The sequence below is a fragment of the Hemiscyllium ocellatum genome, chromosome 1 (assembly GCF_020745735.1).
Source record: "Hemiscyllium ocellatum isolate sHemOce1 chromosome 1, sHemOce1.pat.X.cur, whole genome shotgun sequence".
In the NCBI taxonomy this organism is placed as follows: Eukaryota; Metazoa; Chordata; class Chondrichthyes; order Orectolobiformes; family Hemiscylliidae; genus Hemiscyllium; species Hemiscyllium ocellatum.
Genome location: NC_083401.1, coordinates 130,582,233 through 130,608,327, shown reverse-complemented (window position 1 = coordinate 130,608,327; position 26,095 = coordinate 130,582,233). Strand labels below are relative to the sequence as shown.

Here is a 26,095-nt window from a genome sequence, read left to right as displayed (position 1 = left end):
GGACACCAACAGGTAATTTAGCAAGGACAATCCATCTAACCTGCACATCTTTGGACTGTGAAAATCAGAACCCCTAGAGAAAACCCATACAGACACAAGGAGAACATGCAAACTCCACACAGACACTGCCTGAGTCATAGTCATAGAGATGTACAGCACAGAAACAGACCCTTCCATCCAATTCATCCATGCCGACCAGATATCCCAACTCAATCTAGGCCCACCTGCCAGCACCCGGCCCATATCCCTCCAAACCCTTCCTATTCATATACCCATACAGACGCCTTTTAAATTTTGAAATTGTACCAGCCTCCAACACTTCCTCTGGCAGCTCACCCCATACACGCACCACCCTCTGCATGAAAATGTTGCCCCTTAGGTCCCTTTTAAATTTTCCCCTCTCACCCAAAACCTATGCCCTCTAGTTCTGGACTCCCCCAACCTGGGGAAAAGACCTTGTCTGTTCACCCTATCCATGCCCTTCATGGTTTTATAAACCTCTATAAGGTCACCCCTCCGTCTCCGACACTCCAAGGAAAATAGCCCCAGCCTGTTCAACCTCTCCCTGTAGCTCAAACCCTCCAAACATCCTTTTCTGAATCCTTCCAAGTTTTTTTTTTGAGTGAGGGTGAGTGGTGGGCTGTGGTTAGAGTGTTTGTGGGTGTGTAGGGAACTGGTGGGTTGAGGTGAGTGAGAAATTGGGAGAGTGCAGATGCAGAGGAGTGGGAGGTGGATACGGGATGGGGAGGGGCATAGGATCGAGGGGTGGGGGGAGGCAGTGTTCGGGGAGGGGGCTTGCTTCTCACGCCCACTCACCTGGTCTTGGAAGACCTGGTGAAGTTTGACAATGTTCGGGTGACCCTCGCACAGCCTGAGTGCTCCCACCTCCAGCTGGATGTAACTTGGTGGAACTGAACCTGGGTCCCTGGTGCTGAGAGCCAACAATGTTAACCACTGAGCCAACCTCTTGTCGACTCTGAAGAACAACCCTAAGCATGACTGGTCAGATCCCTGAAGGCTAATTTGCAGCTCTCAACTGAAGACACACAATTCTCCTGACTGCTTGTAATGACCTGAAGAACTGAATGTTCTCCATTCTCTCCAGACTGTAGTCAGGCACATCCCCTGACCCTGGCTGATTCAAGCAGACAACTGACAGTGGTCAAATCACTGGGATGTTTGCAGACAAAAAGTAGCTGACAGTACTGGGACACCCTGACAACAGCAGCCCTGCCTTGACTGGAATTGGACTGCCATCCCATGTCTGCCACACCCTGCCCACACTGTTTTCTGATATGGCCATTTGCATGAATAAACATGCCATGTACTGTACAGCAAGATTTCCCCACACCTCAGATATTTCTCAACTGAGAAGCAGCCTGTGTTTCCATGCAAACGATAATACCAATATGGTAGTATTGATAGTCTTTAGGTTCTGTAAGAAGTGCCATTGCACTAACAGGAATGACAAGGGTAAGGTAAGGTAAGGCATGGATGTCGCAAACATGCTGGCAGCCGTTAAGTGAGCAAACACTAGAACAGCAAGCAGGCAGCCTTAAGATGCAGGCTAGTCCAATCCATGAGCTGGTTCTTGTCCCTGTGCAGAGGGGTCTTTCAGTGCTAATTGCCAGTGCACCCTGCAATGTGGGTTCATACTTCCTAAACATCCTGCAAAGGATCAGCAAGGTGTCACAAGGGTTTATCAAATATTGGATGCCAAAGGCTGGTGCCTTTGGATGATGCCCTGGGTTGCTGCTGCAGGTTGACCACCATGACTGCTCTTTGCCATCAGCAGTGACCTGAAGTTGTCAGGCACCCACTCTGACTTCCATGTTGAGAATCTTCAACAACTACTCTGTATGAAGCAGGTGGTAGGATGGGAAGCTGTATATTAATGAAGTTGGGTGTACAGTTAGTAAGGTCATTAACAAACAATAATGCCACTTAATAAACATCTTGAAAATTTCTAACAAGAATCTCACTTCAACACAAAAGAACATAGTTAAAAGATGCAGCAAGCTGTTCCTGATATCAAGGTACCCTTCGCTGGACTTCTCTCACAATTCCACCACATTCCAGCATAGCCCTCATCATTCAGGCCCCCATAAAATTCTGCCCAGTGTTTAACCACCTGAGTGCTCTGAATGCAAAAAACAGAATCATTGTGGGTTTTTTTTAGAAAAAAAGAATGCATTTCTTACTCAACACAAAATATATTTGCAACAACAGCCATTCTCACAGGCAGACGTGTGAGAAAGTAACATGCCTAAACAGGACGCATGCACCTAGATCTTAAAGTCCAAACAATGTATTGTCACAGTCGCTTCTATTGAGAAAGCAGCTTGAAATGTTCCAGGCGTGAGATTCCTTTTCGATGTACTGAAGAAATAGAGGTTGGGCATTTATGAAGATGAATTTGCAGTGGCTTATTGCTTGCAGTTCCAGCTTTCTCTGCTTTCAGTACAATCAAGGTGCAGTTGAACCCCTGCACTGGCTTAGTTTTTCAAATAGGTAGGTAAAAGACTAGCCCAGATTCTCTGCCAGCTGATCAATTTAACACAGGAGCAGTGAATTTGCTGATCTCAATCATTGTTGTCCCATTTGCTCAATAGATGCATCTTATTAAATGTCCCTCAGCAGAAACCTGTTTTTTGGCATGAGTGTATCTATTTTTCATTGCCCACTCTGATGGCCTGGCCACTGGCACACAATAGTGTTTAAGTTTCATCCATTTCAATGTCCTTGTAATAGATTGGGGTTTCTCCAAACTTTTATTTTTGGAATCATATTCTGAAGCCATGAATGTTGCAGACCCGTTGCAAATTAGTTTCTGTAGTTATTTGGGTAATGCCACGTTAAAAGGTAATAAACCTTTCCTACAGATTAATCATTTGTCCAGACGTGCTGGCTAGCATTCCAGACCTCATGAAAATCCATGTATTATGTCATTCATGGAACGATCACCTGACCTCTCAACTTCTATTTTTTTTTAATTGGTATTTTCTATAGTGTTTAAACACAAGATGCCCATGTTGAGCAAATCAGAGTCTATACTGCGTTAGCGAGCTGATTCCATTATATCTGCAAATGTCTAGTTCCACTGGTTAGCTATACGCCAAGAGCCATCCAATATCCTCAGCTTCACATCACTGCATGGATCTCATTCCAAGTTATTTTTGTGCTCCTATTTGCATCTGCTAGTTTTCCAATGTTGGCCAACTTCTCCAATTCTTATAGTGTTCTAGAAATTTGCATTTATGAAGAGCAGAAATTTTACAAGAAAGGAAGGTGATAAAAGCATGACTTAGGATTTTGGCAGAACAGCAGGCAATAGAGTCAGAGCAGACACTGCTGTGGTGAAAGAAAGTGACAGATCAGAAATGGGAGACTAAGTGAAGCTCAAGATCACACAATACGCTAGGGCTCAACCCTAGGTGATAACTGTGTGAGGGGTTCGGTATAGATAGTCAGTAGTACAAATTGTGTACAGAAGGCAAAAAGGTTGGTATCAGTTCTGCTAACATTAATTTGGAATAGCTTTTGTCTCATCCAACTCAGCTCCAGAAGCAGTTACAATAACTGCTGTGTTAGAAGATATATTAAAAATCTCAATATGTGAATGTTGAATTCATACTTCCAGATGACAACATTAGGGAAATTATGTAACTCCCAAAAGGTGTTCAATAAGTTTCCATACATAAAGCTACTTCATAAGATTGGGGTAGTACATTAACACAGCTAGAGGCTTGGCAAACTAATAGATTCAGAGTTGGGATAAAGTGGACATTTTCAAGATGGCAAACTAACTAATAAAATGCCAGAGGAATTAGTGCTCGGGCCACGATTATATACAATTATCAATGACTCAGATAATGGAAGTGAACGTGCTGCACACTATAAGACAGAACAGCAGAATTAGGCCGTGAGGTACATCAAGACTGCTCTATCATTCTAACATGGCTAATACAATCCCTTACTTCTCTCCAAGGCCCCAAGGGATCCTTCCATATCCGCCACAAATTCACCTGCACCTCCACACATATCATCTATTGCCATCTGCTGCACCCGATGTGGCCTCCTCTATATTGGGGAGACAGGCCGCCTACTTGTGGAACGTTTCAGAGAACACCTCTGGGACACCCGGACCAACCAACCCAACCACCCCGTGGCTCAACACTTCAATTCCCCCTCCCACTCCACCAAGGACATGCAGGTCCTTGGACTCCTCCATCGCCAGACCATAACAACACGACGGTTGGAGGAAGACGCCTCATCTTCCGCCTAGGAACCCTCCAACCAGATTTCTCCAGTTTCCTCATTTCCCCTCCCCCCACCTTGTCTCAATCAAATCCCTCGAACTCAGCACCGCCTTCCTAAGCTGCAATCTTCTTCCTGACCTCTCCGCCCCCACCCCACTCCGGCCTATCACTCTCACCTTGACCTCCTTCCACCTATCGCATCTCCATCGCCCCTCCCCCAAGTCCCTCCTCCCTACCTTTTATCTTAGCCTGCTGGACACACTTTCCTCATTCCTGAAGAAGGGCTTACGCCCGAAATGTCGACTCTCCTGCTCCTTGGATGCTGCCTGACCTGCTGCGCTTTTCCAGCAACACATTTTCAGCTCTGATCTCCAGCATCTGCAGACCTCACTTTCTCCTCCTAATACAGTCCTCAATCCCATTCTCCTGCCTTCTCCCTATAACCTTTGATCCCCTTACTAATAAAGAACCTATCTATATTAGAGTGGTGCTGGAAAAACACAGCAGGTCAGGCAGTATCCGAGGAGCAGGAACTGCAGTACTCACTTTTGCCAAGAACCTATGTCAGTCAATGAATTGGCATCCACAGTCTTCTTTAGCAATGAGTTCCAAAGATTTACTACTCTCTTACGGAAGAAATTCCTCCTCATCTCAGTTCTAAAAAGGTTGTCCCTTCCCTCTGATGCTGTGCCCTCGTGTCCTAGTCTCTCCATCAAGCAGAAACATCTTCTCCACATCCACTCTATCCAGACCTCTCAGTATTCCCCAAGTTTCAATGAGGTTCCCCTCTCATCCTTCTAAATTCCAGTGAACACAGGCCTACAGTCCTCAACCACTCCTCACATTACTCTTTCTATCTGGGATCATTTCTTTAAACCTCTTTTGGACCCCCATCAAAGCAAGCACATCCTTCATTAACCCTAAACAGCCTCAGCAATACATCGCTGCTCTTATTTTCTGGCCCTCTTGAAATGAATACTAACATTGCATTTGCCTTCCTAATTGCCAATTGACCTGCATGTTAGCTTTAAGACAATCCTGAACTATGACTCCCAAGTTCCTGTCATTCTGACTTTCAAAACCTTTCCCTATTTGGAAAATAGTCTATTCCTCTATTCTTCCGACCAAAGTGCATCACCTCACATTTTCCCACTTTGTAATCCATCAGACCCTTCTTTGCCCCTCTCCTAGCAACATCAAGTCCATCTGCAGCATCCCTGCTTCCTTAATACTACCGGTCTCTCCACCAATCTTGGTGTCATCTTCAAACTTACCAACAATGCTCAGTTCCTTTGCCCAGATTTTTCACACATAATGTGAATAGTGTGTTCACGACACTGATTCCTGTGGCACTCCACCAGTCACCAGCTGCCATCTTGATAAAGACCCCTTTATACACATCTCTGCTTTCTGCCAGTCAGCCACTCCTCTATCCATGCCTGTACTTCGCCCCTAACACCCTGGGCTCCATCTTATTTAGCAGCCTCTGGTACAGCACCTTATCAAAGGCCTTCTAGCCAACTTATGCCAAGTTTGCAGATGAGACAAAAATAGGTGAGAAGGCAAGTAACAAGAATAAAACAAAATCTGCAGAGGGATATAGACCAGTTAAGTGAGTGGGCAATAGCTTAACAATGCACTATAATGTAGGGAAGTGTGAGGTATGCATTTTAGCAGGATGAATAAAACAGCTGAATATTATTTAAGTAGGGAAAGTCTACTCAAAGCTGCAGTACAGAGGGATTTGAGACTTAATTCTAGTGCCTGTCGCATAAATGCATCCAATTGCCTAATGGAATACAGACTTTTACTTCAAAGGGAATAGAGTAGAAAAACAAAGAGGCTTTGCAAAACTATACAAGGGACAATTCAGACCACAGGTGGGATACTGAGAGCAGTTTAATCCCGTTATGTAAGGACAGATACAACAGCATTGGAGACAATCTAGAGAAGATCACTAGGTTGATCCCAAACATGGAGTGATTTTGTTATGAAGACAGGCTGAGTAGATTGGGCTTCTACTCATGGGACTCCAGACGAACGAGAGGAGACCTGATCGAAACATTTACGTTTCTTAGTGGGCTTAATAGGATAGATGTGGAGAGGTGGTTTCCCTTGTGGGAAGGTCTAGGACAAGAGGGGTTTAGACAATCAGTTTAAGCCAAGCCAATGTTGTGAAGTTGGGTAAGTTGAGCGTTGTTACTATTTTTGTATATTCTGTGCACCATAAACAAGTAATCTCATGATAAGGGACCACCAGTTAAGACAGAGATAAGGAGGAATTTCTTTTCTTTAAGAGGATGGTGACAAAACTCTGTGGAGGCTTGTATCTCACCACTAGGTCACATTTATTTACCGTCACACTGATCCAGCTCTCAAAGTGAACAGGATGTCTAACACTCCCGTTTTATCTGTCAGTCAGGGCTTCCTGTTTCGGGCTGTTAATCTGGCCCAATCAGGGAACCCATATTCTGAGGTCCACCTGGCTGACCTCATTACAATCACTGCAGATTCACCAACTGTAAAGGGCTGTCAAGGTTGAGTTGTTGAATATATTTGAGGCTGAGGTACTTTTCTAATCATTGAGGGAATCAAGAATTATGTGGATATGGCAGAAAAGTAACATTGAGGGTCATCAGATTAGCCTTGAACTCACTGAATGGCAGAGTGGACTCAATGGGCCAATGGACTACTCTGCTCCTAGTTTTTATACTCTTGTGGTGGAAAAGTGCCAAACTTGGAAAACTAGACTAAACCTCATAGATGCTGGAAGGAAACCTTCAGGTTTACGTGATCTTTACAGTCTAACAGATAGAGGGAAAGCAGAAGGGAACAATTGCAGCAGACAGTGAAGGACAAATATTTGAAGAAAACTATCGGAGTCATTGTGCCAGATATATCACTGATTCACATTCACAGGATTTCGCAAGTCAGTTTAAGGCCAAGCCAATGTTGTGGAGTGGGGTAAGTTGAGCATTGTCATTACTTTTGTATTATTCTGTGCAGCATAAACAAGTTGATCTCAGAGAATCCACGTGCAGGTTCACCCACAGCAAAATAAATTAGCTTGCTGTTTTCACCAAAGCCCATCAAATAACAAATTAATGGAAAAAATACGGAAACTTTTAGTGCCCTGTTGCACCTCTCTGAAATTCCCACTTCACAGGCAGTGAGTAACTTTGATGTGAAATAGATGAACATTGAGATAAAAATAGATGTGCTTCCTAAACAGATATTCACAGTTAGATAACTCATGAATAATGTAACCCATATGCCAAGCCACTATAATACTTACAATGACTGAGTTGTCCTTAAATGCATGACCGGGTAATGTTGAAATGGACACTTCATTTAAAGAAAAGTGTAAGCAAACCTGCACAAGAGAGATCAAAGTTGCATATAAATCAAGAGAAGCATTACTGATAGACCAATATTCTGTTAAGCAAATCAAAGTGGAATGGCATTAACTCAGATGTTACTACAATACAACAATCTAGATTCCCTACAGTGTGGAAACAGGCCCTTCAGCCCAACAAGTCTACACCAACCCTCCAAAGAGTCACTCACCCAGACCCATTTCCCTACATTTACCCCTGACTAATGCATTTAACACTATGGGCCACGTAGCTTGGCCAATTCACCCTGACCTGCACAACTTTGGATTGTGGGAGGAAACTGGAGTACCATTTACCGCAAGATTATATTGTGATTGATCTGAAAGTATTATCAACTCCACTTTCCTGTTTGACCCCATAACATGGCGACAGATATCTGGGCCTTCAGTCAAACTCATTATATATTCCTGGTTTACAGAACAGATATCCATTACTCTGTTGAAGCACCTAAGCCCCTGGTTTAATTGACAGGTCTGGTTGGCTGATCTCTACTGTCAATTTAACCTTGTGCAAGTAAACATTGTGAAGAGGTTCCAAATGCCTGCAGTTTCAGCTGTTGAAACTTTAAAGGGTCTAGAAGATTGACTTTTTTTTGCCCTGTAATAGAAATGTTTCCTTTAAACAGAGTGGAAAGTTTAGCAGGACGTCTCCACCTCCTGACGCTGCCTGGCGTGCTGTGTTCTTCCAGCCTCCTACTTGTCTACCTTGGATTCCAGCATCTGCAGCTTTTTTGTCTCTAAAATGTCACAGCCTAACACAGAGCATGACAAGCCCATGGTATACTTTGGGGCATGAAATGGCATGAATGGGGCACGGCGAGTGACGGATTTTGAGAAATGAGGATGAAGTCCAACAGCTGCGAGGGGACCTGTTAAATATCCTTTCTGTCTCTCTGTACCATGTATCGATTATGAACAGATATGAACCAAATTCCTTTTGAAAGAAAACTAATGTGGAAAGCAATCATGAACCGCTTAACGCTACTTCTGAAAACAAGCTTCACTCGTATAATGAATCGACGGCACTAAATGTGCTACATCTTCAAAAATATAAACTTCAATGCCAGCAACAAAGGCAAGCTGCTGTTTCTTACCAGCACAACGTTGAAAATGCATGCACTCATGATTAAAAACAGTTTATAGTAAGGAAAATGGTAAGTGACATATTCAAATATCATTATCTCTTATTATGATGTACACATTAACGTGAAGCCAGGTACTGGTGGAGATGAAAACATGTGATATTGAGAATAGTGATAAGCAAAAGATGGCTTCAGACAAGAGCTTGATGCTCGGGATTATAATGCACGGAAACATTAGAGTTTGCAGTATGGTCTGATAGCTAAGGTTATATATAAAATTCAATCTGAGAAAAAGGAATGAAGGAAAGTAATAATTTAAACAATACTGGAATGAAAATTTTAACCATTGGTTACAATATTCCACATTCCCTTGGATACTGGAAAGGTTCCCATGGATTGAAAAAATTCAAATGTAATGCCCTTATTCAAAAAGGGAGACAGGCAATATGTGGGAAAGTACAGAGCAGTTATTTTAACATCTGTTGTTGGGAAAGCATTGGAATCCATTATCAAGGAAGCAGTATGAGGACATTTAGCAAATCAAAACACTAATCAAAGTCAGCATGGTTTTATGAAGGACAAATCATGTTTGACTAATTTCTAGAATTCTTCGAAGATGTAACAAGCAAAGTGGATAATGGGGATCCTGTAGATGTAATATATCTGGACTTCCTGAAGGCATTTGATAAGGTGCCTCACAACAGGTTAATTTACAGGGTTGGATCATATGGGATTAGGGGTAATTTAATAGCTTGGATACATGACTGACTGCTGGGCAGAAGACAGAGTTGTGATAATGGGCTTTTTTGGTGGATGGCAAAATGTAACTAATGGGTGTCATAGGGTTCGGTCCTTGAACAGCAGCTATTTACAACCTATTTTAATGACATGGATATCGGGATAGAAGGCTCTATAACCGAATTTGCAGATGTCACAAAAGTAGGCAGGACGGTAAATCGCAATGAGGAAATAAGAACTTTACCACAGGATATAGGTAGGTTAGGAAAGTGGACTAAAATGTGGCAGATGGAGTTTAACATGGATAAGTGCGAGGTTGTGCATTTTATGGGAAGGCCACTTATTATCTTAATGGGGAAAGACTTCAGGGTGCTCCAGTGCAGAGGGATCTGGATGCCCTCATTCATGAGTTACAGAAAACTCACATGCAGATACAGCAGGTAATAAAGAAAGTGAATGGAATGTTGCTAAAGGAATAGAGCATAAAAGGTAAGGGAGTATTGATGCAACTATACAAGGCACTGGTGAGACCCCACCTGCAGTACTGTGCACAGTTTTGGTCACCTTATTTGAGGGAAGTAGTAGCATTGGAAGCAATTCAGAGGAAGTTCACTAGATTGATCCCAGATATGAGGAATTTGTTGTATGAAGACAGATTGAATAGTTTCGGCCTATATTCCCCGGAATTCAGAAGAATGAGGGAAGATCAAATTCAGGTATTCAAGATGATAAAAGGTGTAGATAAATAGATATGGAGCTGATGCTTCTTAGTGTGGATGTTCTAGGACAAGAGGTCATAGTCTTAATGTAAGGGGTAGCAAATTTAAAACAGAGTTGAGGAGGAACTACTTCACCTAAAGGGATGTGAATCTGTGGAATCTGCTACCCCAAAGTGTACTGGATGCTGAGACAGTGAGTAAATTTAAGGAGTTCGACAGATTTTTAATTGGTAATGGGTTATTGGGAAAGAAACCAGGAAAATGGGGGTGAGAAACATATCAGTCATGATCGAATGGCGGAACAGACTCGATGGGCCAAATGGCCTAATTCTGGTCCTGTATCTTATGAACTTATGAAAATTTGTCTCCAAAGAATTATATAAATGACTTAGATTAGATTACTTCCAGTGTGGAAACAGGCCCTTCGGCCCAACAAGTCCACACCGACCCGCCGAAGCGCAACCCACCCAAACCCCTACATCTACCCCTTACCTAACACTACGGGCAATTTAGCATGCCCAATTCACCTGACCCGCACATCTTTGGGCTGTAGGAGGAAACCGGAGCACCCGGACGAAACCCACGCAGACACAGGGAGAACGTGCAAACTCCGCACAGTCAGTCGCCTGAGTCGGGAATTGAACCCGGGTCTCAGGCGCTGTGAGACAGCAGTGCTAACCACTGTGCCACCGTGCCGCCCACAAAAGGAACTTTTGTACGTGTGAGACTCCAGAGAGAGATCTCTGACATTAATGTTATTTGGACAAATACCTTAGTTGGAAAATTAATAACCACTGTACATTTCCATTACATCTGAAGTAAACAGTATGGTGTAAAATTTCTTCCAGATCATACAAGTTTAAAATATTGCAACTGCCATTGCAGTTACTAAGCTTACTTACTAAGCTTACTAAACTTACTAAGCTCTATTGAATAAGACATTGAGGTATGCAGAGTAAATGTGATGTACGCTAACCATTTCAATAACACACAAGGAAGAAGTGCCTATTATCAATCAAATACCTGAAAGCATCTCCACTACTGAACAGAAACAGGACATAATGTGTCTGAAACAACTGAAATTAATTGTTTGGGATGGTCTAGTTATTGTGCAAGTTTATTTTAATGTAAAAAAAAACGATCTGATTTAAAGCAAAATCTAAATTTGATCTAAAATCAAATCCTACTTTGCACATTACATTGCTTTAAATGACATTACTGTACTGTGGACAATTAATAAGTCACCGCTTAGATAATTCCAATACTTCGTACAACAATATAATCTCAATCACCAAAATATCCATATTCAAACAGAAAGGCAGAGATTATTATTGAAACTGCAATGGCAGTTGCAATATTTTGAACTTATATGATCTGGAAGAAATTTTACACCATACTGTTTACTTCAGATGTAATGGAAGTGTACAGTGGTTATTAATTTTCCAACTAAGGTATTTGTCCAAATAACATTAATGTCAGAGATCTCTCTCTGGAGTCTCACACGTACAAAAGTTCCTTTAATGCTTGTAACCTAAATCCAGAACCACCCAGGTTATAAGTAAATTATTGGCAAGAATAGTGGCAGAGTGTCAAAAATATGTTCTTTTTAAAGTTATTTTAAAAGGGTGCTTTTTAGTCCATGCTCTGTAATAGCAGAAGAACATGCATTGCAATATATGCAAGGCCACAGTACCAAGTGAACATTACAATTGACTTTTGTTAGCATGTTCTTGAAATTGTATTACCAAACAAAGGTAATAAAATAGCTCTCCTGCCTACAGCAGGAAACATTCCTTACAACATTGATTGACAGAAAAACGTAGAAAATAGGAGGAGTAAGCCATTCGGCCCTTCAAAGCTGCTCACCATGCATATGATCATGGCTGATCATCCTGTTCCCAGTTATCCCCCCAAGTGCTATGTCCAACACCTCTTTGAAATAATAGTGTTTTGTCTTTGACTGCACTCTGTGGCAGTGACTTTCATTGGCCCACCACTCTCTGGGTAACAAATTTCTCCTCATCTCAATCTTAAATGGCCAACATTGTTTCCTTAAATTGTGACTCTTGTTTCTGGACTGTCCAGTCATCAGGAATATCCTTCCAGCATTTACCATGTCTGGTCCTGTTAGAATTTTATAGGTTTCTATGAGAAACTTTCACATTCTAAATTCTCTCACATTATCTCCTTTCATGTATCAGCCATGGCATCCTAGGAATCAGTCTGGTACTCTTTCATTGTACTTTCTCCGTGAACAGAACATCCATCCTCAGATCAGGAGACCAAAACCGGACACAATACTCCCAGTGCGAACTCAACAAGACCCAACACAATTGCAACAAGATTTCCCTGCTCCTGGACATGAATCCTCTCACAATGAAGGCCAACATCCCACTGGCCTTCTTCACTTGCTGCTCCTGTATGCTGACTTTCAGTACCTGGTGTACAAGGTCATACAGGTCTCAATGCACCTCCCATTTCCCAAACTATCACCATTCAGCTAATAATCTAACTTGCTGTTAAAGTGGATTACCTCACATCCAACCAGATTATACTTCACCCGACTTACTTTTGCCCAATCACTCAGCCCAAATCACAATGAAGCATCTCTACATCCTCCACACAGCTCACCTTCATTCACTGCTTTGTATCATAGGTGAATTTGGAGATATTGCATTTAGTTCCCTCATCTAAAACACATGTAAGTTAGGATCCATGTGGCAGCCCACTAGATGCTGCCTACCACTCAGAAAAACACCCATTTATTCCCACTCTCAGTTCCTCCTCTGCCAACCAGTTCTCTCTCCATATCAAACATTACTCTCAATCCCATGTGCTTTAATTATACACACTCATTTCTTCTGTTGGCCTTTATTGAATGCTTTCTGAAATTCCAAGTAAACATCCACTGACTTTCCCTTTATTTGCTCAAAAAATTCCAGTAAAATTGTCAAGCCTGATTTCCCATCCTTAAATCCAAAGTGATTTTGTGCAATTCTGTCAAGTGCTCTGCTATTAAATTTTTTTTTTAAACAGACTCTAGTGTTATCCCTACTATCAATATCAGGCTAGTTGATAATTCCTGTTTTCTCGCTACCCCCTTTTTTAAAGCGAAGGGTTACATCAGCTACCTTGCAATGCACAGCAACTGTTCCAGAGTTTATAAAATCTTGAAAGATGACCACCAATGCAACCACTATTTCTGGAGCCACTCCCTTAAATAATCTGGGATGTAGATTGTTAAGGCCTGCAGAAATACTGTCCTATGATGCTATCCATTTCCTCAATATCATTTCCTTACCAATAGTGATTTCCTCCAGATCCTCCCTCTCTACAGACCCAGTGTTCGTCAACATTTTGGGATTAGATTAGACTTACAGTGTGGAAACAGGCCCTTCGGCCCAACAAGTCCACACCGACCCGCCGAAGCGAAACCCACCCATACCCCTACATTTACCCCTTACCTAACACTACGGGCAATTTAGCATGGCCAATTCACCTGACCCGCACATCTTTGGACTGTGGGAGGAAACTGGAGCACCCGGAGGAAACCCACGCAGACACGGGGAGAACGTGCAAACTCCACACAGTCAGTCACCTGAGTCGGGAATTGAACCCGGGTCTCAGGTGCTGTGAGGCAGCAGTGCTAACCACTGTGCCACCGTGCCGCCCACGATGTGATTTGTGTCTTCTTTTGTGAAGACAGAACGAAAATATATATTGGATTGGCCTGCCATTTTTCTGTTCCCCTTTCTAAGTTCCACTATTTTTCATTATAAGGGACTTACATTTGACTTCACTATTTCTTTCGCTTCAAATACCTATAGAAGCTTCTAAAATCAGTTTGAAAGTTGCCCAAAAGGTTACTCTCGTACTCTATTTTCTCTGTTTTCATCAATTCTTATGTGTTACTCCAAGAGGAGCCAAGAAGCTGAAGATTAAACAGCAGGAGCGTTATGATGGGAATGTTTCCAGGCAGTAAAGTTAGACTAAGCTGTTTCTCTGACAGAAAGTGAGGACTGCAGATGCTGGAGACTCGGAGTTGAAAAGTGTGGTGCTGGAAAAGTACAGCAGATCAGACAGCATCTGAAGAGCAGGAGACTTGACATTTTGGGCATAAGCCCTTCATCAGGAATGTTTCCCAGTTCAAAATGACTGATGATGTCACTGTCATGTGATCAGATGCTCAGTGACAGTCCACCATACCTACACAGATACGTAACACTGTCCTTTGCTAAAATCTGAACTGTTCCCAGTCCTCTACTACATTTGATCAAATTGTATACACCTTCCCTGGATCTAGTCCTATCCTTATTTCCCATTGTTCAACATAATTAGGCCATCTTTCCCATTTTAGTTTTGTACTAGATAGGAAGAATGAATTTTGGCTGTTAATCCATGTGCTTTAAAAAGTTGCCATTGGCTAGCCACCATCATCTCTTAAGTAGCTTTCCTCAATTTTATTATAGCCACAATTTAGTATTAAGTATTATTACCACAGCTTGAATCAAAGTGATATAAAATAAAGTTCATACTCCAAAAGCCAAAATAAAAAATCTTAAGAGTTTCAAGAACATACATTCTTACAACTCAGTTAATAGGAACATAGAAATGGATGCAATGTGAAGTGTAAATTGCTTGTGGCTATCAGAACGTGCATTGAAAGATCCTATAATAGAAAAATCTTTAAAAGAGAATGGGGGACTCTGGCCGTAAGCAGAAACCATGATTTATGGAGAAACACAAACATCTAATTACGTACTTTGTAATAAACAGGGAGCCACCCAGAGAGTCCAAAGTCAACAATTTCACTATCACAACAGATGAAAAATCACACAGACAAAAATCAAAGAAACGGTAACTAGTACAACTGGATTTACTGATGGGAAGAGCTTCTAATCACAGAAAACAAACCCCGAGCACAACAAATAATAGCGTATTCATGCATTGTCTCTAACTCTAATTGCTAACAGTTAAATAGAATTTCAGTCAGATTACAATTTGCAGCTTCAGTTCTTATGAAGTGGAGGTGCCAGGGTTGGACTGCAGTTGACAAAATTAAAAATCACAACACCAGGTACAAGCTTGTATTTTCAACTAAACCGGTTGGATTATAACCTGGTGTTGTGTCGTTCACACCATGTAATGCAAAACTTATTTCCTCTCGCGAGAGCAGATGTACGGATACTGAGTGTCCCCAGAATCAAATTCAGGAAGGCTCCTGCCTATTCTGTCTGACCTGGATGGTTACATGCAATGAATTGAAAATGATACAGAAAAACGAGGGGGGGTAGAAGTGCATTCACAGAGCATCTTTCACCTCCTCAAATAAAAGCCATTTTCAGCTAGTGAAGTAACTTTGAATGACTTTTGCCAATCTCGAGAAAAACTTATACTCTTAAATCCAATCTACTATGGATCAAACTTAGAAACAAAAGCTGCAGCTCTGGCCGCGTTGGGAGGTTTAATGTTTGTCGAAATTAACTCGGGTACATCAAAGGATATCAGGTCACTGTTCGGTCCGAATGATCTAGCTGGGGTCTGAACATAAAAATAAACTGCGGTTGCTGGAAATCAGAAATTGCTAGACAAAGCTTAGGAGATCATCAGAATCTGTGGAGATAAAGCAGACCTTTCCTTTCCAACACTTTCTAATTGCATGCCTGACTCTGCGAATGTTAATTTAGCAGCAAAATGTGCCTAATTTAACAAAATAAAACATAACAGGAGCATTGATAAATCAAGCATACTTTGAACCTGAACTCTGTTCAGGCTGTTTTTGCAACATGACCCACAAGGAAGTGGAAGATAGTCACAATAGTTCAGCCGACTTACCAGTGAAACAAAAGCACAGCAGAGTAAAAGGCACCAGACACGCCTCCTACTACCTCTCCTGCACATTCTGCGGTAAAACTCTTCATTGCCAGGTACACCTTCTCACGGAATTGTGCTCCTTCCCAGGCTCTGACACAGAGACATGGCCGTCTCACAATGCTCTCAGCTCACATTCCAGCAGCACCTCAGCCCGTCCCCAGCACACTGATACAGGCGCATGCGTCTCCATCCTGTGGGACGGAAAAGATTCAGGTTTGACAACACTGCAGCCGGACAGAGACAGTGACAGGACAACACTGACCCAGAGAGAGACACACAGGACAAACACTGACCCAGAGAGAGAGAGAGAGAGAGACATGACAAACACTGACCCAGAGAGAGAGAGACAGGACAAACGCTGATCCAGAGAGAGTGACAGGACAAAACACTGACCCAGAGAGAGAGAGTGACAGGACAAACGCTGATCCAGAGAGAGTGACAGGACAAAACACTGACCCAGAGAGAGAGTGACACAGGACAACACTGACCCAGAGAGAGAGTGACACAGGACAACACTGACCCAGAGAGAGAGTGACAGGACAAAACACTGACCCAGAGAGAGAGAGTGACACAGGACAAACACTGACCCAGAGAGAGAGTGACAGGACAAACACTGACCCAGAGAGTGAGTGACAGGACAAACGCTAACCCAGAGAGAGAGTGAGACAGGACAAACACTGACCCAGAGAGAGAGTGACAGGACAAACACTGACCCAGAGAGAGAGTGACAAGACAAACACTGACCAAGAGAGAGAGTGACAAGACAAACACTGACCGAGAGAGAGACAGGACAATACTGACCCAGAGAGAGGGAGACAGGACAGGCACTGACCCAGATAGAGAGTGACAGGACAAACGCTGACCCAGAGAGTGAGTGAGACATGACAAACACTGACCCAGAGAGAGAGAGTGACAGGACAACACTGACCAAGAGAGAGAGTGACAGGACAAACACTGACTCAGAGAGAGAGTGAGAGAGAGACAGGACACACACTGACCCAGAGAGAGAGAGTGTGACAGGACAAACACTGACCCAGAGAGAGAGTGACAAGACAAACACTGACCAAGAGAGAGAGTGACAGGACAAACACTGACTCAGAGAGAGAGTGAGAGAGAGACAGGACAAACACTGACCCAGAGAGAGAGAGAGAGTGACAGGACAAACACTGACCCAGAGAGAGAGTGACAGGACAGGCACTTATCCAGAGAGAGTGATAGAACAAACACTGTCCCAGAGAGAGAGTAAGTGACAGGGCAAACACTAACCCAGAGAGAGATTTGACAGAACAAGCAATGATCAGAGAGTGACAGGACAAACACTGACCCAGAGAGAGAGAGAGAGAGAGAGAGAGAGTGTGACAGGACAAACACTGACCCAGAGAGAGAGTGACAAGACAAACACTGACCAGGAGAGAGAGTGACAGGACAAACACTGACTCAGAGAGAGAGTGAGAGAGAGACAGGACAACCACTGACCCAGAGAGAGAGAGAGAGAGAGAGTGACAGGACAAACACTGACCCAGAGAGAGAGACAGTGACATGACAAACACTGACCCAGAGAGAGAGTGACAGGACAGGCACTTATCCAGAGAGAGTGATAGAACAAACACTGTCCCAGAGAGAGAGTAAGTGACAGGACAAACACTGACCCAGAGACAGAGTGACAGGAAAAGAACTGACCCAGATAGAGAGTGACAGGACAAACACTGACCCAGAGAGAGAGTGACAGGCCAAACACTGACCCAGCGAGAGAGAGAGAGAGAGACTGGACAAACACTGTCCCAGAGAGAGAGTGACAGGAAAGGAACTGACCTAGATAGAGAGTGACAGGACAAACACTGACCCAGAGAGAGTGACAGGACAAACACTGACCCAGAGAGAGAGTGACAGGACAAAACACTGACCCAGAGAGAGAGAGTGACACAGGACAAACACTGACCCAGAGAGAGAGTGACAGGACAAACACTGACCCAGAGAGTGAGTGACAGGACAAACGCTAACCCAGAGAGAGAGTGAGACAGGACAAACACTGACCCAGAGAGAGAGTGACAGGACAAACACTGACCCAGAGAGAGAGTGACAAGACAAACACTGACCAAGAGAGAGAGTGACAAGACAAACACTGACCGAGAGAGAGACAGGACAATACTGACCCAGAGAGAGGGAGACAGGACAGGCACTGACCCAGATAGAGAGTGACAGGACAAACGCTGACCCAGAGAGTGAGTGAGACATGACAAACACTGACCCAGAGAGAGAGAGTGACAGGACAACACTGACCAAGAGAGAGAGTGACAGGACAAACACTGACTCAGAGAGAGAGTGAGAGAGAGACAGGACAAACACTGACCCAGAGAGAGAGAGTGTGACAGGACAAACACTGACCCAGAGAGAGAGTGACAAGACAAACACTGACCAAGAGAGAGAGTGACAGGACAAACACTGACTCAGAGAGAGAGTGAGAGAGAGACAGGACAAACACTGACCCAGAGAGAGAGAGAGAGTGACAGGACAAACACTGACCCAGAGAGAGAGTGACAGGACAGGCACTTATCCAGAGAGAGTGATAGAACAAACACTGTCCCAGAGAGAGAGTAAGTGACAGGGCAAACACTAACCCAGAGAGAGATTTGACAGAACAAGCAATGATCAGAGAGTGACAGGACAAACACTGACCCAGAGAGAGAGAGAGAGAGAGAGAGAGTGTGACAGGACAAACACTGACCCAGAGAGAGAGTGACAAGACAAACACTGACCAGGAGAGAGAGTGACAGGACAAACACTGACTCAGAGAGAGAGTGAGAGAGAGACAGGACAACCACTGACCCAGAGAGAGAGAGAGAGAGAGAGTGACAGGACAAACACTGACCCAGAGAGAGAGACAGTGACATGACAAACACTGACCCAGAGACAGAGTGACAGGACAGGCACTTATCCAGAGAGAGTGATAGAACAAACACTGTCCCAGAGAGAGAGTAAGTGACAGGACAAACACTGACCCAGAGACAGAGTGACAGGAAAAGAACTGACCCAGATAGAGAGTGACAGGACAAACACTGACCCAGAGAGAGAGTGACAGGCCAAACACTGACCCAGCGAGAGAGAGAGAGAGACTGGACAAACACTGTCCCAGAGAGAGAGTGACAGGAAAGGAACTGACCTAGATAGAGAGTGACAGGACAAACACTGACCCAGAGAGAGTGACAGGACAAACACTGACCCAGACAGAGAGAGAGAGTGACAGGTCAAGCACTGACCCAGACAGAGACACACACAAGACAGACGCTGACCCAGAGAGAGAGAGAGTGACAGGACAAACACTGACCCAGAGACAGAGTGACAGGAAAAGAACTGACCCAGATAGAGAGTGACGGGACAAATACTGACCCAGAGAGAGAGAGTGATTGGACGAACACTGACCCAGAGAGAGAGTGACAGGACAAACACTGACCCAGAGACAGAGTGACAGGACAAACACTGACCCAGATAGAGAGTGACAGGACAAACACTGACCCAGAGAGAAATTGACAGCACAAACACTGACCCAGAGAGAGAGAGAGAGAGACACAGGACAAACACTGACCCCTAGAAAGAGAGAGAGAGAGAGAGAGAGAGAGAGACAGGACAAACACTGACCCAGAGAGGGAGTGACAGGACAAACACTGACCCAGAGAGAGAGGGAGAGTGACAGGACAGGCACTGATCCAGAGAGAGAATGATAGGACAAACACAGAGAGAGACAGTGACATGACAAACACTGACCCAGAGAGAGAGTGACAGGACAGGCACTGATCAGTGACAGGAAAAGAACTGACCCAGATAGAGAGTGACAGGACAAACACTGACCCAGAGACAGAGTGACAGGAAAAGAACTGACCCAGATAGAGAGTGACAGGACAAACACAGACCCCGAGAGAGAGTGACAGGACAAACACTGACCCAAGAGAGAGTGACAGGACAAACACTGACCCCGAGATAGAGAGAGAGAGTGACAGGACAAGCACTGAACCAGAGAGAGAGAGAGAGAGTGTGACAGGTCAAGCACTGACCCAGAGAGAGAGAGAGAGAGACAGGTAAACACTGACCCAGAGAGAGAGAGTGTGACAGGTCAAGCACTGACCCAGAGAGAGACACACACAAGACAAACGCTGACCCAGAGAGAGAGAGAGTGACATGACAAACACTGACCCAGAGAGAGAGAGTGACAGGACAGGCACTGATCAGAGAGTGATAGGACAAACACTGACCCAGAGAAAGAGAGAGAGTGTGAGACAGACAGGACAACACTGACCCAGAGAGAGAGTGACAAGACAAACACTGACCCAGAGAGAGAGACACACACACAGGACAAACACTGACCCAGAGAGAGAGACACACACACAGGACAAACACTGACCCAGAGAGAGAGAGAGAGAGTGACAGGAAAACACTGACCCAGCGAGTAAGTGACAGGACAAACACTGACCCAGAGACAGAGACAGGACAAACACTGACCCAGAGAGAGAGAGAGAGAGAGAGAGTGTGACAGGACATGCACTGACCGAGAGAGAGAGAAAGAGATAAAGGACAAACACTGACCCAGAGAGTGAGAGACACAGGACAAACACTGACCTAGAGAGAGAGACACACACACAGGACAAACACTGACCCAGAGAGAGAGACACACACACAGGACAAACACTGACCCAGAGAGAGAGAGAGTGACAGGAAAACACTGACCCAGCGAGTAAGTGACAGGACAAACACTGACCCAGAGACAGAGACAGGACAAACACTGACCCAGAGAGAGAGAGAGAGAGAGAGAGAGAGAGAGAGAGAGTGTGACAGGACATGCACTGACCGAGAGAGAGAGAAAGAGATAAAGGACAAACACTGACCCAGAGAGTGAGAGACACAGGACAAACACTGACCTAGAGAGAGAGACAGTGACATGACAAAAACTGACCCAGAGGGAGAGAGACAGGACAAACACTGACCCGAGAGAGAGTTTGACAGGACAAACACTGACCCAGAGAGAGAGTGACAGGACAAACACTGACCCAAAGAGAGAGTTACAGGACAAACACTGACCCAAAGAGAGGGAGACAGGACAAACACTGACCCAGAGAGAGAGAGAGACATAACAAACATTGACCCAGAGAGAGGGAGAGACATAACAAACATTGACCCAGAGAGAGAGAGTGACAGGACAAACACTGACCCAGAGAGAGAGTGACAGGACAAACATTGACCCAGAGAGACAGTGACATGACAAACACTGACCCAGAGAGAGAGTGACAGGACAGGCACTGACCCAGAGAGAGTGATAGAACAAACACTGTCCCAGAGAGAGAGTAAGTGACAGGGCAAACACTAACCCAGAGAGAGATTTGACAGAACAAGCAATGATCAGAGAGTGACAGGACAAACACTGACCAAGGGAGAGAGAGAGAGTGACAGGAGAAGCACTGACCCAGAGAGAGAGTAACAGGGCAAGAACTGACCCAGAGCTAGAGAGAGAGAGCGAGAGAGAGACAGGACAAGCACTTACCCAGAGGGAGAGTGATAGGACAAACACTGACCGAGAGAGAGAGAGACAGACAGACAGGACAACACTGACCCAGAGAGAGAGAGTGTGTGTGTGAGAGAGAGAGAGAGTGAAACAGACAGGACAACACTGACCCAGAGAGAGAGACACACAAGACAAACGCTGACCCAGAGAGAGAGAGAGAGATTAAGGACAAACACTGACCCAGAGAAAGAGAGTGACAGGACAAACACTGACCCAGAGAGAGAGAGTGTGACAGGACAAGCACTGACCCAGAGAGAGAGAGACAGGACAAACACTGACCCAGAGAGAGGGTGACAGGAAAAGAACAGACACAGATAGAGAGTGACAGGACAAGCACTGACCCAGAGCTAAAGAGAGAGAGAGAGAGTGACAGGACAAGCACTGACCCAGAGAGAGAGAGACAGGACAAACACTGACCCAGAGAGAGGGTGACAGGAAAAGAACAGACACAGATAGAGAGTGACAGGACAAGCACTGACCCAGAGATAAAGAGAGAGAGAGAGTGTGACAGGACAAGCACTGACCCAGAGAGAGAGAGACAGGACAAACACTGACCCAGAGAGAGAGAGAGAGAGAGTGACAGGACAAGCACTGACCCAGAGCTAAAGAGAGAGAGAGAGAGTGTGACAGGACAAGCACTGACCCAGAGAGAGAGAGACAGGGCAAACACTGACCCAGAGAGAGGGTGACAGGAAAAGAACAGGCACAGATAGAGAGTGACAGGACAAGCACTGACCCAGAGCTAAAGAGAGAGAGAGAGTGTGACAGGACAAGCACTGACCCAGAGAGAGAGAGACAGGACAAACACTGACCCAGAGAGAGGGTGACAGGAAAAGAACAGACACAGATAGAGAGTGACAGGACAAGCACTGACCCAGAGCTAAAGAGAGAGAGAGAGTGTGACAGGACAAGCACTGACCCAGAGAGAGAGAGACAGGACAAACACTGACCCAGAGAGAGGGTGACAGGAAAAGAACAGACACAGATAGAGAGTGACAGGACAAGCACTGACCCAGAGCTAAAGAGAGAGAGAGAGTGTGACAGGACAAGCACTGACCCAGAGAGAGAGAGACAGGACAAACACTGACCCAGAGAGAGAGAGAGAGAGAGTGACAGGACAAGCACTGACCCAGAGCTAAAGAGAGAGAGAGAGAGTGTGACAGGACAAGCACTGACCCAGAGAGAGAGAGACAGGGCAAACACTGACCCAGAGAGAGGGTGACAGGAAAAGAACAGGCACAGATAGAGAGTGACAGGACAAGCACTGACCCAGAGCTAAAGAGAGAGAGAGAGTGTGACAGGACAAGCACTGACCCAGAGAGAGAGAGACAGGACAAACACTGACCCAGAGAGAGGGTGACAGGAAAAGAACAGACACAGATAGAGAGTGACAGGACAAGCACTGACCCAGAGCTAAAGAGAGAGAGAGAGTGTGACAGGACAAGCACTGACCCAGAGAGAGAGAGACAGGACAAACACTGACCCAGAGAGAGAGAGAGAGAGAGTGACAGGACAAGCACTGACCCAGAGCTAAAGAGAGAGAGAGAGAGTGTGACAGGACAAGCACTGACCCAGAGAGAGAGAGACAGGGCAAACACTGACCCAGAGAGAGGGTGACAGGAAAAGAACAGGCACAGATAGAGAGTGACAGGACAAGCACTGACCCAGAGCTAAAGAGAGAGAGAGAGTGTGACAGGACAAGCACTGACCCAGAGAGAGAGAGACAGGACAAACACTGACCCAGAGAGAGAGAGAGAGAGACTGGACAAACACTGACCCAGAGGCAGAGTGACAGGAAAGGAACTGACCTAGATAGAGAGTGACAGGACAAACACTGACCCAGAGAGAGAGTGACAGGACAAACACTGACCCCAAGAGAGAGTGACAGGACAAACACTGACCCAGAGAGAGAGTAACAGGACAAGCACTGACCCAGAGATAGAGAGAGAGTGACAGGACAAGCACTGACCCAGAGAGAGTGACAGGTCAAGCACTGACCCAGAGAGAGACACACACACAAGACAAACACTGACCCAGAGATAGAGAGAGAGAGTGACAGGACAAGCACTGACCCAGAGAGAGAGAGAGAGAGAGAGAGGTAAACACTGACCCAGAGAGAGAGAGAATGACAGGTCAAGCACTGACCCAGAGAGAGACACACACAAGACAAACGCTGACCCAGAGAGAGAGAGAGTGACATGACAAACACTGACCCAGAGAGAGAGAGTGACAGGACAGGCACTGATCAGAGAGTGACAGGACAGGCACTGATCAGAGAGTGACAGGACAAACACTGAGCCAGAGAGAGAGTGATAGGACAAACACTGACCAAGGGAGAGAGAGAGAGAGAGTGACAGGAGAAGCACTGACCCAGAGAGAGAGTAACAGGACAAGCACTGGCCCAGAGCTAGAGAGAGAGAGTGTGACAGGACAAGCACTGACCGAGAGAGAGAGAGAGAGAGAGTGTGTCTGTGTGAGAGAGAGAGAGAGTGACAGGACAAGCACTGACCCAGAGAAAGAGAGAGAGAGTGTGAGACAGACAGGACAATACTGACCCAGAGAGAGAGTGACAAGACAAACACTGACCCAGAGAGAGAGAGAGAGAGAGTGACAGGAAAACACTGACCCAGCGAGTAAGTGACAGGACAAACACTGACCCAGAGAGAGAGAGAGAGAGAGAGAGAGAGAGAGAGAGAGAGAGTGACAGGAAAACACTGACCCAGCGAGTAAGTGACAGGACAAACACTGACCCAGAGACAGAGACAGGACAAACACTGACCCAGAGAGAGAGAGAGAGTGTGACAGGACATGCACTGACCAAGAGAGAGAGAGAGAGAGATAAAGGACAAACACTGACCCAGAGAGTGAGAGACACAGGACAAACACTGACCCATAGAGGGAGAGACACAGGACAAACACTGACCTAGAGAGAGAGACAGTGACATGACAAAAACTGACCCAGAGGGAGAGAGACAGGACAGGCACTGACCCAGAGAGAGAGAGAGAGACTGAGACAGACTGACAGACAGGACAAACACTGACCCGAGAGAGAGTTTGACAGGACAAACACTGACCCAGAGAGAGAGTGACAGGACAAACACTGACCCAAAGAGAGAGAGACAGGACAAAACTGACCCAGAGAGAGAGAGACAGGACAAACACTGACCCAGAGAGTGAGTGACAGGACAAACACTGACCCAGAGAGAGAGTGAGACATAACAAACACTGACCCAGAGAGAGAGTGAGACATAACAAACACTGACCCAGAGAGAGTGAGTGACAGGACAAACACTGACCAAGGGAGAGGGAGAGAGTGACAGGAGAAGCACTGACCCAGAGAGAGAGTAACAGGGCAAGCACTGACCCAGAGCTAGAGAGAGCGAGAGAGAGACAGGACAAGCACTGACCCAGAGGGAGAGTGATAGGACAAACACTGACCGAGAGAGAGAGAGAGAGAGAGAGAGAGAGAGACACACACAGACAGACAGACAGGACAACACTGACCCAGAGAGAGAGAGTGTGTGTGTGAGAGAGAGAGAGTGAAACAGACAGGACAACACTGACCCAGAGAGAGATTGACAAGACAAACACTGACCAAGAGAGAGAGAGTGACAAGACAAACACTGACTCAGAGAGAGAGTGAGAGAGAGACAGGACAAACACTGACCCAGAGAGAGAGACACACTAGACAAACGCTGACTCAGAGAGAGAGAGAGAGAGAGATTAAGGACAAACACTGACCCAGAGAAAGAGAGTGACAGGACAAGCACTGACCCAGAGCTAAAGAGAGAGAGAGGGGGACAGGACAAACACTGACTGAGAGAGAGAGAGGGACAGGACAAACACTGACTGTGAGAGAGAGAGAGAGAGAGAGAGAGAGAGAGAGAGAGAGAGAGAGAGAGAGTGTGACAGGACAAGCACTGACCCAGAGAGAGAGAGACAGGACAAACACTGACCCAGAGAAAGAGAGAGAGAGACAGACAGACAGGACAACACTGACCCAGAGAGAGAGAGTGAGACAGACAGGACAACACTGACCCAGTGACAGAGAGAGAGAGAGAGAGAGAGAGAGATTAAGGACAAACACTGACCCAGAGAAAGAGAGTGATAGAACAAACACTGTCCCAGAGAGAGAGTAAGTGACAGGACAAACACTAACCCAGAGAGAGATTTGACAGAACAAGCAATGATCAGAGAGTGACAGGACAAACACTGAGCCAGAGAGAGAGTGATAGGACAAACACTGACCAAGGGAGAGGGAGAGAGTGACAGGACAAGCACTGACCCAGAGAAAGAGAGAGAGAGACAGACAGACAGGACAAACACTGACCCAGAGAGAGAGAGTGAGACAGACAGGACAACACTGACCCAGTGACAGAGAGAGAGAGAGAGAGAGAGAGAGAGAGAGATTAAGGACAAACACTGACCCAGAGAAAGAGAGTGATAGAACAAACACTGTCCCAGAGAGAGAGTAAGTG

At 45.3% G+C, this 26,095-nt stretch overlaps 1 protein-coding gene across 5 annotated transcripts in view; it reads right to left on the bottom strand.

The window, feature by feature from the left end:
• LOC132820061 (uncharacterized) overlaps positions 1 to 26,095 on the bottom strand; it is a 115,493-nt gene that overhangs the window by 77,751 nt on the left and 11,647 nt on the right. For 3 of the 5 annotated variants that reach the window (XR_009645170.1, XM_060832003.1, XM_060831982.1), the window contains exons 2-3: positions 16,028 to 16,257; positions 7,555 to 7,632 (exon numbers count right to left, since the gene is read on the bottom strand). Coding sequence is in view for 3 of the 5 variants with exons in the window: in XM_060832003.1 (XP_060687986.1) it covers positions 7,555 to 7,632; positions 16,028 to 16,093 (144 nt within the window). In the remaining 2 variants the exon portion in view is untranslated. Of the gene's footprint in view, positions 1 to 7,554; positions 7,634 to 16,027; positions 16,258 to 26,095 lie in introns of those variants that run through there. The other 2 variants (XM_060831990.1, XM_060831996.1) reach the window with 2 other exon arrangements.